At 50.2% G+C, this 14924-nt stretch overlaps 1 protein-coding gene across 7 annotated transcripts in view; it reads left to right on the top strand.

Annotated features, from left to right (window-relative positions):
• The window catches only part of TCERG1 (transcription elongation regulator 1), a 192132-nt gene that overhangs the window by 125779 nt on the left and 51429 nt on the right, over positions 1-14924 (top strand). For all 7 annotated transcript variants that reach the window (XM_082253129.1, XM_082253128.1, XM_082253125.1 and 4 more), the window contains one exon: positions 12227-12377. In XM_082253129.1, coding sequence (XP_082109255.1) covers positions 12227-12377 — 151 coding nt within the window. The remainder of the gene's footprint in view (positions 1-12226; positions 12378-14924) is intronic.

Below are 14924 nucleotides of genomic sequence, written 5' to 3'. Positions count from 1 at the left end.
CTATATACTGCTGATGAGAAAAGGTAAGTAGCAGTTTATATTTACTAAAATGAGTGCATTTCCATATTCTGTATACCGTAGGAGACCAGCCATAGTGAATGCAAGGTCCTGGGTTTAGTAACACTTTAAGGATAACTTTCTCTGTCGTCCATTGACAGACGCAGCCTCCATCTTCATTAGCTGAATGGGTTATGCTCCTCCCTGCAGGAGTAGTCTAGGCAGGAAAAATTTAAATGTACACGCCCACAGGGCCATCCCCACAGGCATAACCCACACACCCTTTGCTCAGCAAACCAGTTTTGTTTCTGCCTAGAGAAGGAGTAGGACCTAGGTTTCTTGCTGGGACTTCGGTCTCAGTTTTTTATTCTTTTCAGAATATTTTATTTCTGTTTACTCACTTTGCTAGCTAGTGTTCAGGGGGATCCTCCTGGTGATCTGCAAGCAATGCCGGCTGGGGCTTCGTACTGGATAATCTAGATCCTTATGGTCCCCCCCCCCAGCCTGGCCTACAAGCGTGAGCAGGTTATAGTCCCACACTAGGCCTTGCCACGACAGTGCCTCTTTCCGGATTGGGACAAGACTGCGAGCGGTCGCCTCGCTGGGACGCGACGACCTGGAACACCCTGAGTTGCAGCGTGCCCCTCGGCTGGCAGTGCCCCCACTTCGGGTGGGAGGAGGTCTGCCTGGTGCGGAGCCCACCCAGTCCATGGTATGATGAGTAAATGTGACCCCCCTCCTTGCCCCTAGTGGCCTTGGGAGGGATGTGGGCCCTCTCCTGGGGATAATAGGACCTGTACCTCCTAAAACATCCCCCTGGCCTGTCAGGTATCCGGCCTCTTTGCCCTGTCTCCCTCTCCCACCCGCGCCGGGGGCGATTTAACTGGGGCGCCTGGCGTCCTGAGGGGGTGACAACAGTAGCTTGTTGCTTGCTTGGTCTTGTTGCAGATCCTTGAGGCCTTCATTGTAGGGGTCCCTGGCCGCATGGCACGCCATGGGCGCCGCCATCTTAAGTGTGGGCAATGTGTATATTTCTCTTGCGTCCGTCGCGACAGTCGCAGCCCGTTCGGATGTTCTTCACTATTGGGGTAATGTGCCACCCTCTCTGCAGGAGCAGGCTAGGTATTGAAAACTTGACGTCCCTCTCAACATTACCCTCAGCTATTCAGTGCTGCTCTTCAGTTTCTTGCTGCCTAGCGTTAGGAGTAGGACTAGGTTTCCCAGCTGTCTCAGTTTTTTATTTTTCTTTGAACATTTTTTGATTTTATTTTCCTCACTCACTATCGCTAGTTAGTCAGGGGGATCCTCCTGGAGAGCTACAAGCGAGAGCAGGGCTGGGCCTTGCACTGGATAATCTAGATCCTTATGGTGTCCCAGCCTGGCCTACGAGCGTGTGCAGGTTTTGGTCGCCCAGGCCTCGCCACGACGGGGCCCCTGTGGATGGGGGCGAGCCTGCGGAGAGCTTACTTCGCCGGGACGTGTCAACTCTGGAACGCCCTGTGTTGCAGTATTCCCCCTTGGCTGACGGCACCCCCACTCAGGGTGGGAGGTGGTCCATATCGGAGTGGAGCCCGCAGTCCGTGGTATGATGAGTGATGCTACCCCCCGTGTCCCTGGGACAGTCACCTGAGGGGGAGTTATGTGGGCCCACTCCTTGGGGATGTCAGAACATGCGGTCTCTGTAGTGTCCCCCCCCCCCCTGGCCGGTTTGGACTGTCCCTACCTCCCTGCTCCCTTTGGGGGGCACTCTGTGGTAAATGCTGCATGAGGGAGGGGGTGTGGGGGCCTGGTATCTTGTCCCTGGGGGTCTTCCTGGTAGATTCCCGTGGTGGCCAGGTTCTGAGTTTCTGACAAATTGGCGCCGTTTGTTTTGGCCGCCATTTTGGGTGAGGGCAGCCTAGCTGACTCCCTGTGAGGGCAGCAGCAATTCTCTTGCTGTATTTCGGTGCCGTCTTGCATGTGGGCAGCCGCCTAGTAAGGATGGCGGCCATTTTCCCTGTGCTTTTTTTCCCATTGACTTGTATTGGCATCCATTTTTGTGTGGCTCAGAGCACTGTTGGCCTCTAGTGGTTGATGTCACTTCCTTCATCCATCTTCAGTTCCTGCAGGGGTGAGCGTTTTCACTTTCATTTGTCTCTGTCATTTGGGGGTTTTTAATGCATTTTGGGTGTTTTTTTTCCCAAAACTCCACTGCTCCCTCAGTTAATCTATCAATATAAAGGGGAACTCCGGCGGCAGTTGCGGGATCGCTGTATGGACCGCGAACTTGCAGATTTAAAGGGCCAGTGTCCCTTTTTCTCTAGCGCTCATTGACAGACGTAGTCCTCGGTGATACACCACCTTCGGGTTATGTTGCCTCCACAGGAGCAGGACTAGACAGGAAATTAAAAAGCTCTGGCCACACCCTAGGGGCAGTCCCAGAGGGTATATCCTCTCTCTCTCTGCCTCAGCAAATCAGTTATTTTCTGTCTAGTTAGGAGTAAGGACCTAGATACCTTGCTGGGATCTTAGGTCCTGGCAAGATTTTTTTCTTAAAGGATTTTTTAGACAGCTTTTTTTCTCCAGTGTTCCTGTGAGATCTTCAAGCAAGAAAGCTGAACTGGGCGACGGGCTGGATGTTGAGATCCGGTGGTCACCCCAGTTAAGCCTACGAGTGCGTGCAGGCCATAGCTCCGCGCTGGGTCGGCCGCGACAAAGTCCCATTAAAGGACTGACCCCGCGAGTTAAACGTCTCGCTGAAACGCCAAAGACCATGAGTCACGGCGTCCATATCGGTCGACAGCCCTCCCGCCCCGGTGGAGAGGGGTACTGTCAGGAGTTGGTGCCCGCCTGGTTCCGGTATGGTGAGTAGTATGTTCCCCCTTTTTCCCCTGACGGGTCTTGTGGTGAACGCGGGCCCCTCTCTGTATGGTAAGATAGAGTCCCTCTCTATCCTATAAATGACACAGATCCTCCTACTTTGAGTGTGATTTTATGTGCAAAAAGCCAGGAGGCTTGGTTTGGGAGCTAACAATCTAATTGTATACATGTTAAAAAGATTATAATCTGTGGCATTCTGGGAATCTTACGGTGATAAGAATAAGCTACCTACCAGTCAGAAGCCACGGACATGTAGACTGCCTTCCTAATCAGATCTCCAGCTATTAGCAGGCCTCCCGAATGGCCATGCGGTCCGCCAGGGCCGGTACCGCCAACCACGCCAAATCCCCATGCAGAGAGAGTGTTGTGTGCCCTGCAGCACACCGCTATTCAGTACAGGCCGCCGCCATTTTTTTTGCTGGATCGCACGAGCCGCCATTTTGGCGTAGCCTCGTGTCTCCAGCATGGGGGCGGCCATGTTTGAGGTGATCCAAACACCTCGTTGAGCTAGGGGAGGCGCCGGTAGGCGTGCAGAGGGGCGGAGCCGCCTCCTTTCTTCCTGGGCAGCCAGCCAAAAGACTTCCTGTTTGTCAAGACAGCGCTGTAACCTGTTGCAGTTAAACTCTGAGCATCAAGTGGTGAGCCTGGGGGTCTATCTCTCTCGATCGATAGGGATCCCTAGCAGGTAACACTAAGGGGCTTTTTGTGGCGCTGGGGGTCTGGAAAAAAAAAAAAAAAAAAGTTTTTTATTTTTGAATTATATTTTCCAGGAAGTGACTGGAATTATCATGGACCCTGCCACACATATTCCCCCACCTGTTTCCCTCGAGGGGGCCACGGGACCCGCCGGTGCACAGAGTGTAGAGTCATTTACAGCACTTTTGGAGTCTATGGTGGCTCGGGTGGAGGCGGCCTGTCAGGGACGGGGGTCAAGGAAGCGACCCCCGCCTACCCCTATACTATCTGACACCTCTGACTCTGATTCAGAGATGGTCACTGCAGTTGCAGGTTCCTCTGCAAAGGCTGTTATCCCAGGTAAAGCCCCCTCAGACAGTGAGGAGGACGCTTCTTCTCCTGCTATAATTCAGGAAGAAGCATTGGTGGACGCACTAGTTGTGGCAGTGCAGGAAACCTTAAAACTTGAGGCTTTACCGGCAGAGGCAACTGAAACAGAGATTCCTTTTGGTACTAATAAGCCCATCAAAACGGTGAAGGTTTTTCCTGTACCCAAATGTTTCGGTAATCAGATTAAAGGAGAATGGGAGCATTCTAAACGTACCTTTACCATTTCCAAGCGTATTGCTAGACGCTATCCGTTTGAGGAATCCATCATTAAGAAATGGACGGTACCACCAGTGGTGGATCCACCTATTTCCAGGCTGAATAAAGCCACGGTTATCCCAGTGGAGGACACTTCGTCCTTTAAGGATCCGGTGGATCGAAAGATGGAAGCAGAGTCCCGCACCATCTTCTCTCTGATAGGGTCAGCATTTAGACCAGTAATTGTTATTGGTCTAGTTTCCCAGACACTTACGGAATGGGCGAAAATGGTACGCCAAGACCTTAGGGGAAAAGATATTCCCCAGGAGACATCTGATTTGATGGAACAGATTATACAAGGGCTACAGTTTATCTGTGACGCAGCCTTGGACACTACTCCCTTATTAGGGCATGCATCTATGTCAGCGGTGATCCTCAGACGTGTGCTGTGGTTAAAATGCTGGTCAGCTGACCTAGGTTCCAAAAAGACCTTGACAAATCTCCCTTTTCAGGGGAATCGTCTATTTGGGGCCAACCTAGATGAAATCATCAAGGATGCCACTGGGGGCAAGAGCATTTTTTTGCCACAGGCTGCTAAAGCTAAGGGACCTCGCAACAAGCGAGGACCTTTCTTTACCGCCCATAAAGGGCGCCTGGCTGGTACTAGCGGGAAAGGCAAGACTCCTCCAGGAGGGTTCAAGAAGGGCTGGTCGGACAAGCAGAGGACCAACCCAGCCAAACCCGAAGCAACGGAGTACACAGCCTGAAGGTGCGCCCCCACCCGGTTTCAGGGTGGGGGGACGTTTTCACCGGTATTCAGGACATTAGATCGAGCTTCAACCACTACTACCGGTGCGATTCTTCCCTTCCAACATTTAAGTACTACAGGAAGCGGTAGTTACCGTTCCCTGAATAGATCTTTTCCTTTACCTTTTCCTAAGATTAGTCCCTATACCTCACAGGAATCGGATCTGGTTGACCAGATAGGCCAAGTAGCCTCTAGTCGGGTGACTTCGGTCCCTGAGGTTCAACCAGAAAAGATCACCCTTCCTGATATCAATCAGGTATCTGATAAATGTGTGGGAACAGAAAACGACCAGACTTTCTCGGATGGTCGGGGCCAGATACCTCTAGGGACGCCTGGTTCAGATTCTATCAGCGCCAGTGGTCCTAGAAATTCTAGGCTGGCCTCCTCAAGCTGGCCTGGCCGACTTGGACATGCTAGTCGCAGACGTTCCGTGGGAACTTCGTCTCAGGGAGTGTCTGTGGTCTCAAGGACCAATTTACCATCATGCTTTACAGTCGCTGGGTTTAATGGCCTGGCCATTGAGACCCAAGTACTGAAGGACAGAGGTTTGTCTACTTCAGTCATTCCTACCCTTATTAAAGCAAGGAAAGCGACTTCCAGCAAGGTCTATTATCACACATGGAAGACTTATATTGCGTGGTGCGAATCTTTTGGATTTCCTCCACGTACCTATTCGGTGACTCGAATATTGGCTTTTTTGCAACAAGGGGTTGAGCAGAAGCTAGCCTTGAGCACCATCAAGGGTCAAGTTTCAGCATTAGCAATCTTCTTTCAGAAACCTTTAGCTACCAAGTCCTTGGTGCGGAATTTCATCCAGGGGGTGCGGCACCTGGCTCCTCCAGTCCGCGTGCCCTTACCGCCCTGGGATCTTAATTTGGTTTTGTCGGTTCTACAGAAACCTCCCTTTGAAAACATCAGGGAGATTCCCTTGCTTACTTTATCCCAGAAGGTGGCCTTCTTGGTGGCTATTACTTCTGCTCGCAGGGTGTCAGAACTGGCTGCATTATCATGCCAGTCCCCATACCTATTGATTCATAGGGATAAGGTAGTACTTCATCCTAAGCCATCTTTTCTTCCTAAGGTGGTTTCAGATTTTCATCTGAATGAAGATATTGTACTACCTTCCTTGTGTCCTCAGCCCAATCATCATCGGGAACATGCGTTGCATTCCTTAGATGTGGTTCGGGCAATCAGGGTATACCTGAAAGCTACGGAATCATTCCGTAAGACGGATTCACTTTTTGTGATCACGGATGGCCACAGAAAGGGTTTGCCTGCATCTGCCGCGACCATTGCCAAATGGATTAGACAAACGGTGGTACAGGCTTATTCTATTAAGGGTCAGAGTCCTCCGTTCCCTGTTAGGGCGCACTCCACTCGAGCGCTCAGTACTTCCTGGGCCTTTCGCCATCAGGCGTCAGTGGTCCAGGTATGTAAGGCGGCCACCTGGTTGTCGGTACATACCTTTACAAAATTCTATAAAATTGATGTGACGGCATTGGCGGATGCCTCATTTGGCCGCAAGGTTTTGCAGGCCGCAATTTGAGGAGACCGGTGGTCTACCTCGAGGGTTTTTTTCTGTTTGAAAAAAAAAAAAAAAAAAAAATTTTCTCTTTTTTGTTGAGTCTCATCATTAAGGATGAGCATTGTAAACTTCTAGTTGGCACCGGTTGGGCCTTCTAGATTGGGATTTGATTTCCATTTTCCCACCCCTCATTTGTGATACTGCTCTGGGACGTCCCGAAGGTGGTGTATCACCGAGGACTACGTCTGTCAATGAGCGCTAGAGAAAAATGGATTTTTGTAAAATCTTACCGTAAAATCCTTTTCTCTTAGCTCATTGACAGACGTAGTCCCCGCCCCTCTGTTTTTGAGTTGGGTTGGGTTAAAATCTCTAAAGACTGCTTTTTCACATAACTGATTTGCTGAGGCAGAGAGAGAGAGGATATACCCTCTGGGACTGCCCCTAGGGTGTGGCCAGAGCTTTTTAATTTCCTGTCTAGTCCTGCTCCTGTTGAGGCAACATAACCCGAAGGTGGTGTATCACCGAGGACTACGTCTGTCAATGAGCTAAGAGAAAAGGATTTTACGGTAAGATTTTACAAAAATCCATTTTTTGTATTACTGCCAAAATGAGTCCTAGGTTAACCCTTTCCCCGCTGATCTATTTTTTGCGCTACCGGAACATGCAGAGCACCTTTCCTTAGCACCTCTACCTGCACCCATTGCTACAAATGTCACAGTGTACGGTTCAGTACCCGCCGGTGCCCTCTGTCATCTTCGTCAGAGCCTGATGTAGTTGCCACGGACAGCGTCCCCCTGAGGGTTTCCAGTCCGCACACTTAGTAGGGGAGATGGAGGGGGTCCTCCTCCAGCGCAGCGCGGGAATGCGCTTTATTTGCTTATTCGCTCTGTCAGAAAAAAATTTGCAATTTTACATTTCATTTGCATAAGCCCACCCAGTCAGGTTAGCGGGTTTCCTTCGGGTCCCGCACAGCCCAGAAGTCAGGTCAGGTTTTCCCCTGTCCTGAGGAGTTTTCACAACATTGTGAACATACAGTGGTGCCACGTTAAGATCACGCTGGCAATGCCTAAGCGGTTTTTCAATGCCGCTCTCCTTTTGCAGATGGTGTCAACCTGGGGTGCACCACACTGTTTCCGTATTAAATAACTCCACAGTGGTGCCCAGTGTTTAATGACCCGATGGATGAGCGAGTGGAGTCTTATTTATTTGGTGGCGGGCTCCCCCCTCATGCCTTTGTTCACTTCCATGCTGGTTTCACAGATACGGAATGGGTCAATGTCCTTATACGCAACTTGGTGGTGTAGTCGGTCTCTACGATTCTTATTGCCCTGGTGGAACGTATGGCCCAAGCCATGGTGTTCCTGTGTGACGCGGCCCTGGACGAGGCTCCTCTGGTAGCAAGGTTATCCGCGGTAGGTGTTGCCATCCACAGCACAGTTTGGGTTGACCATGCTTCCAAATGGATTGTGTATGAAATCCCTTATTGGGGGAACAGCTTTTTTTGGGGACCCCCTTGGTTGGGGCTGTCAAGGGTCTCTCAGGGGATTTAAGTACCCCCCTGCCCTGAGCCGCACAGGGTTAATCGCCCCGCGTGCGGCTGGGCCCTTCCTCTAGGCTTATCGGGGGCCCCTTTGTGCCTCAGGGGCACAGGACGAAGGTACATCCTTCAAGGCATCTGGCGGTGACTAGTAGCCCTGGCCTTGTGAGCCCACGACCGGTAAGTCCGTTGCGGTGGCCCAGTCTTCCGCCTGCCAGGACACCCTCACCCATTTTCCGAGGTGGGGGGACGTCTGTGTCTTGTTCAGGAACCTGGGTTGTCCAAAATTCAGGACAAGGGGGTTCACGAACTGATTCGTTCAGGGTACAAGATTGAGATTCGATCTCGCCTCGCAGACAGGATCTTTCCGTCAAATATTTGTCTGGCTCCTGATCGTTTACGAGCTCTCAAGGGGGCTGTGCAAGATCTTCTTGCCCAAAGAGTTGTTATACCAGTCCTTCAGCGGGACAGGCTTCGCAGGTTCTATTCCAACCTGTTCACGGTGCCCAGAAAGGAGGGCAAAGTGCGTCCGATTCTGGACCTCAAGTCTCTGAACCGTTTTGCGCGGGTGCAGACGTTCTGGATGGTGGTGGTGTCTGTAAATCAAGGAGATCTTCTGGCCTCCGTCAACTTAAAGGATGCGTATCTGCACATCCCTGTCTACGAGGGTCATCAACGGTTTCTACGTTTCGCGGTGGCATATGACTGTTTTCAATTTGTGGCATTACACTTTGGTAAGCTTCCACTCCCATAGTATTCACCAAGGTTTTTTGGCCCCGATGCTGGCTTTTCTGCGCAAAGGGGAATTGCGGTCCTCGGTTATCTGGACGACCTCCTGTTGAGGGCGAGCTCATGTGCCACTCTGTCCAGCGATCTGACGGTCACGGTTCAGACGCTCCAGGGGTTCGGGTGGACCATCAATTCCCAGAAGTCGGCACTGACCCCGTCAGTCCGCCTGAGTTACCTGGGCATGGTCTTGGATTCCGCTCAGACAAAGTGTTTCTCCCGGAGGACAAACTTCGGACTTTTAACGGGCAAGATCAGGTCCCTCTGGGACAAAGATCTCTCCTCCCTATGGACCTGCATGAGGTCCCTGGGGTTGAAGTTTTAAGCTTTCGAGGCAGTCCCATTTGCACAGTTTCACACAAGGACTCTGCAAGCAGAGATTCTTACCAGATGGCACAAGGATCCACAATCCCTGGACAGGATATGTTTGAGCCGTCTCACATGGTCGGAGCTTTCGTGGTGGCTTCTGCCACCCGCTCTGAGCCAGGGCGAGCTTTTTCTGCCCCTGTTGTGGACGATGATCACCACGGATGCCAGCCTGATGGGCTGGGGTGGTGTACTGGACACCCTGTGTGCCCAGGGGACATGGTCAACGGAAGAATCCTCCTTGCGATAAATATTCTGGAGCTCAGGATGCTCAAACTCTGCCCGCTCCATTGGGCGACTTGGTTGCCCGGTTCGGGTTCAAACTGACAATGCCACGACAATGGCTTGCATCGATCACCAAGGGGGCACCAGGAGTGCCCGGGCGGCCAAGGAAGTGGCTGTGATTCCGACTTGGGCCGAGGCACACATTGCAGCTATCTCCGCTGTTCACATTCCCGGGAGTGGAGCACTGGCAGGCGGACTATCTCAGTCATCAGTCCTTGGATCAGGGGGGAATGGTCCCTGCATCCGGAGGGGTTTCGTCCCCTGTGTGCCCAGTGGGGGACTCCCAGACGTTGATCTGTTCGTGTCTCATCTCCACAAAAGGGTGGGAAGTCGATCCGGACTGTTTGGGAGTCGCACAGTGTGGGTCTGAGAGTGAAATTACAGACTGGGACTCCATATTCAAAGTTACAGAAAAATGGAGTAGTGTCACTTTAAGAAGCACCAATCGCGGGTTCCCACGGCCAATCGCAGGGGTCCGCAGAGTCCCCCTTAAATATACACTAACCACAGAGAACCTACCGCAAAATTATTTTCTCCGAGTCCTCTGACAGTCGCAGCCCGTTCAGATGTTCAGCAGCTCTGGTGGTTCTCCGACCTAATTAGTCTTTTCTCCCTAAGGTGGTGTCGGATTTTAATCTTAACCACTTAAGCCCCGGAGGATTTGGCTGCTAAACGACCAGGGGGTATTTTGCGATTCGGCACTGCGTGACTTTAACGGACAATTGCGCGGTCGTGCGACGCTGTACCTAAACGAATTTGGCGTCCTTTTTTTCCCACAAACGGAGCTTTCTTTTGGTGGTATTTGATCACCTGTGCAATTTTTTGATCATGCGCTATAAACAAAAAAAGAGCGTAAATTTTGCAAAAATAGCAATATTTTTCACATTTTTTCATATGAAATTCCCCCCCAAAAAAATGTAAAAATCAAAATTTTTTTAACATTTTCGGCCAATTTGTTTTATGCTACATATGTTTGGTAAAAAAAAAAAATCGCAAAAAGCGTATTTTGATTGGTTTGCGCAAAAATTATCGCGTTTACTAACAAAGGGAAAGATTTTTTGTTGTTTTTTTTTTTTTTTAACGCGTAATGGCGACGATCTGCGATTTTTTTTTTTTTTTTTTTTGCGGTACTGTGACATTGCGGCGGACAGATCGGACCCTTGACTGACATTTTTGACACTTTTGGGGTTACCAGTGACATTTCTACAGTAATCAGTGCTATATATATGCACTGTTACTGTAAAAATACACTGGTAGTGAAGGGGTTAACTTTATTTGAGAGGGAGGGGCTGTGTGTGTGTCCCTAGGGGCGTGCTTTCTACTGTGATTGGCTGTGGCTTCAGCTGTATGCATAGTAGAACCGTATGATCAGCTCTCATACACAGAGGAGAATGACAGGCAGCTTGTTTACACAAGCCGCCTGACTTTCTCCCTCTCCCCCGCCGATCGCAGAGTGACCAGGGGACATCGGGTCCGCTGGTCACACGCGGGGGGGGTCCGTGACCACGCCTCCGGGGGCGCGCGCTCCCTCCCTAGACCCTCACAAGCAAGCGACGTAGACCTACGTCAGTTTGCCTGTGAGGGGCTGACCGCCGACGTAGATAGTCGTGCGGCGATCGGCAAGTGGTTAATGAAGACCTCGTGTTGACTTCCTTATGTCCTAAGTCTAAGCATCCCAAAGAATTTGCCTTGCACTCTTTGGATGTGGCTCGGGCGATAAGAGTCCTTAGAAAATCGGACTCTCTCTTTGTCCTTACGGACAGTCCTCACAAAGGTTTGGCTGTGTCTACTGTGACCGTTTCGAGGTGGATCAGGCAGACTGTTGTTCAGGCTTATTCACTCAAGGGTCAGGTTCCTCCTTTCTCTGATCAGGCACATTCTACTAGAGCGCTGAGTGCCTCTTGGGCTTTTCGCCATCAGGCCTCTGTTGTACAAGTGTGTAAGGCAGCGCCTTGGTCGTCTGTGCGCACCTTTACAAAATTCTACAACGTGGATTTGTTGGCATCTTTGGCTGCAAGGTTTGGCAGGCTGCTGTTTCATAAGAGAATGTTTTTGTTTCTCTTAGGGGTATTTCTACCTGGGTGAGCTTCTGTTGGTTGAGCTTCATGTTACCCAGTGGGCTAAGTTTAGCCTTTGGAGTTTGTTACTTTCTTGTGGCGTTCTTCCCACCCCTCATGCCTACACTGCTTTGGGACGTCCCATTCAGCTAATGAAGTTGGAGGCTGCATTTGTCAATGGACGATAGAGAAAAGATGATTTTTGTAAGGTCTTACCGTAAAATCTTTTTCTCTGAAGTCCATTGACAGACCCAGCACCCGCCCCTCTGATATGGAGATGTTTTTTTTTCTTCACTGCTTACAACAAAACTGGTTTGCTGAGCAGAGGGTGTGTGGGTTATGTCTGTGGGGATGGCCCTGTTGGCCGTGTACATTTCAATTTTTCCTGCCTAGACTACTGCAGGGAGGAGCATAACCCATTCAGCTAATGAAGATGGAGGCTGCGTCAATGGACTTCAGAGAAAAAGATTTTACGGAAAGATCTTACAAAAATCTTGTTTTTATACCGCATATGAAACACCTCTAAAATGAACCACAACATATGAAAAAATGCATAAAGTGTGTCTGGAGTGAGCAGCATAAACATTTTTGCTCTTTCCTCATTCTGAATCTCTTCCAGCTACTCTAGTGTATTTGACAAGTGAGAATAAATGCTTTTTCTCCCCTTTCCTTAATTTACCTTTACTTTAATCACTAATGTTTTGTAAAATATTGCTCTGGATACTGACCCAAACTCATTTTTACAGAACGACCTTTAGTGAATTTGCAGCCAAACATGGCAAAGATCTCCGTTTCAAGGCCATTGAGAAAATGAAAGATCGTGAGACCTTATTTGGTGAATTTATGATAGCAGCAAGAAAGAAAGAGAAGGAAGATTCCAAAAACAAAGGAGAGAAGGTAAGCTGGTAAATCTCTGAGTTTGCGCTGCTGACAAAGGTTATTGTGCTTTTAGTTTTATGACTGCTATCCAGTTAACTTGACTTTCTTGATTGTAGTTCTTAATCTTTTTTTTTTTTTTTAAGATTCTTGATCATTTAAAGTGTAATAACTGTTCCCTGTTAAAAAGGAACAAGCTGTGTCCAAAAAAAGGCAGGAAGAGAGAAAATGGCTATTCATCAGTATTGCCTGTGGTCTACCTGCAACTGATCATTTTCCATTACGAACTTATCATTCCCTGTTCTGCACGGTCTGTGTGCAGTGGTCTTCAAACTGTGGTCCGTGGGTCACATGCGGCCCCTTGCTTGCCTTTAGCAGGCCCTTTGGGGTACTATTCCTTCCACTGACACGAGACCGTATTCCTCCCTTAATTACTTTCTTCATTCCCCTGAAGCCAAATATAGGGCACTTTTCATTCCATTAAAGTCAGCGATTGATTGAATCTTGGCCAGTTCAGCAGGGACTGGCCAAAATTCGATTCATTTATGGACAGGCTGCTTGTTGTACCCAAGTCATTCCATCAATCGACTTGGGTACAACCAGCCTGTCTGAATTTTTACAAGCAATTACTGCTGGGGCCTGCTAGCAGTAATCATTGTCTTCTTTTGTTGGTTTTAGGACCAGGAAGGCTCCCTATGCCATCTCTGCTGGCAATAGCGCTGCAAGAAGGATTTCCCCATCAACACTGACTGTTAATGGGGGGAATGGAGCAATTTTTCTTCCTCCATCATTCAGTGACAGACGCAGTCTCTGATCTTCATATCAGTAGGGTTATACTGCCGCCTACAGGAGTAGGACACTAGGCAGATAAAAGTTCTGGCTATGCCTATGGACAGTCCCAGAGGGTATACCCTCTCTCCCTGCTATAGAATGTCAGTTTGAATCTGCCTAGTCAGGATTAAGGACCTAGTTCCTTGCTGGGATCTCTAAATAGTTTTTTCTAGTTAGCGTTTTCGCCAGGTTTTTTTTTTTGCTGTGAGATCTACAAGCAACTAAGCTGGATCTGGGCGGCGGGCTAGATATATAGATCCAGTGGTCACCCCAGCTGGGCAGCGAGCGTGCGCAGACCCCAGCTCTGCGCTAGGTCGGCTGCGACATAGTCCCACTGGACGGGGACTGACCCCCAGGTCGCAGCGTTCCTATTGGCCGACAGCCCCCCACTTCGGCGGAGAGGGGTTCTGTCAAGAGATAGCGCCCGCCGGTTCCTAGTATGGTGAGTAAATGTTCCCCCCTCTTCCCCTGGCGGATTTTGGGGTGAACGTGGGCCCCTCCCTAGGACGGTTGGACCCTTACAACTCCGGGTTCCCCTCTGTCCTGTCGCTTGGGGGCTGGGGCCAAACTTCAGGCGGACAGTTGGGGCGGGGGTGCCCCATCGGCGACAGACGAAGGATCGTGTGTGTGTGTGTGTGTGTGTGTGTGTGTGTGTGTGGGGGGGGGGGGGGGGGTTACCTGTCACTAACAGGGCCCGCCATTTTCTTGTAGCCCATGTGTTCTGCCAGAATCGGCGGCCATATTGGTACACCCGGCGGCCATTTTGCGGTGGATTTCTATTGAGAATCACTGGCGGCCATGTTCTTATAGTTCCCAGAGGCATTTTTTCCTGGTGGCAGAGCCCCTCCCTATATCCTAGCACTGATACTCTGTGGATCAAGATTGCTGCAAACGCGTGCTGTGCAGACGTTCTGGGCCTCCTGGTGCCTCTTTGGTGAAGGGTGGTCAGCCTGGGGTGGTCTCTCTCTCTCTCTCTCTCTGCTGGGGGTCTTCAGTGCACTCTGCCTGACCTCTTGGGGGTGCTGTAGCGTGGTGGGACGTTCTTTAAAAAAAAAAAAATAAATTTCTCAACTTTTGCTGATGGGTTCCTCTGGTGCAACATGGACTCCAGATCCCAGCTATCCATTGATGCACTTTCGGCGGTCCTGGAATCTTTTGTGTCCCGGGTGGAGGTGGCCTTTAAAAGGGCCAGGTGCCAAAATATGCCCTCCACCTACCCCTGCCTCATCTGAGATGTCAGATTCTGAATCTGATTCAGCCACCGCAAAAGCGGGTCTCCCTGCCGGGTCTACTACCTCGCTCCCTGTCTCCTCTGATAGTGAGGATGGCATCTCTATCTCCGCCCCCGTGCAAGAGAAGGCGCTTGTGGACGCACTGGTTGTATCTGTGCGTGACACCCTAAATATGGAGGACACAGCTGCGACTGCGAATGAGGCGCAGGTTACGTTTGGCATTCACAAGCCATCTAGAGTGGCAAAGGTTTTTCCTTTTCCCGTGTATTTTGACAACATGCTCAAAAAAGAATGGGACCGCCCAAAGCGTTCCCCTGGGATGCCTAAGCGGATTGCTAGATGCTACCCCTTTGAGGAGTCCCTTTATAAAGAAGTGGACTGTGTCACCTACGGTGGACCCTCCAGTCTCAAGACTGAATAAAGCTACCATGATCCCAGTGGATGATTCCCTGTCCTTTACGGATCCGGTGGAGTCTGTGGCCCACAATATGTACTCCCTGGCGGG

This window comes from Pelophylax lessonae (assembly GCF_965119305.1).
Source record: "Pelophylax lessonae genome assembly, chromosome: 4".
In the NCBI taxonomy this organism is placed as follows: Eukaryota; Metazoa; Chordata; class Amphibia; order Anura; family Ranidae; genus Pelophylax; species Pelophylax lessonae.
This window is presented reverse-complemented; position numbering and strand designations above follow the sequence as displayed.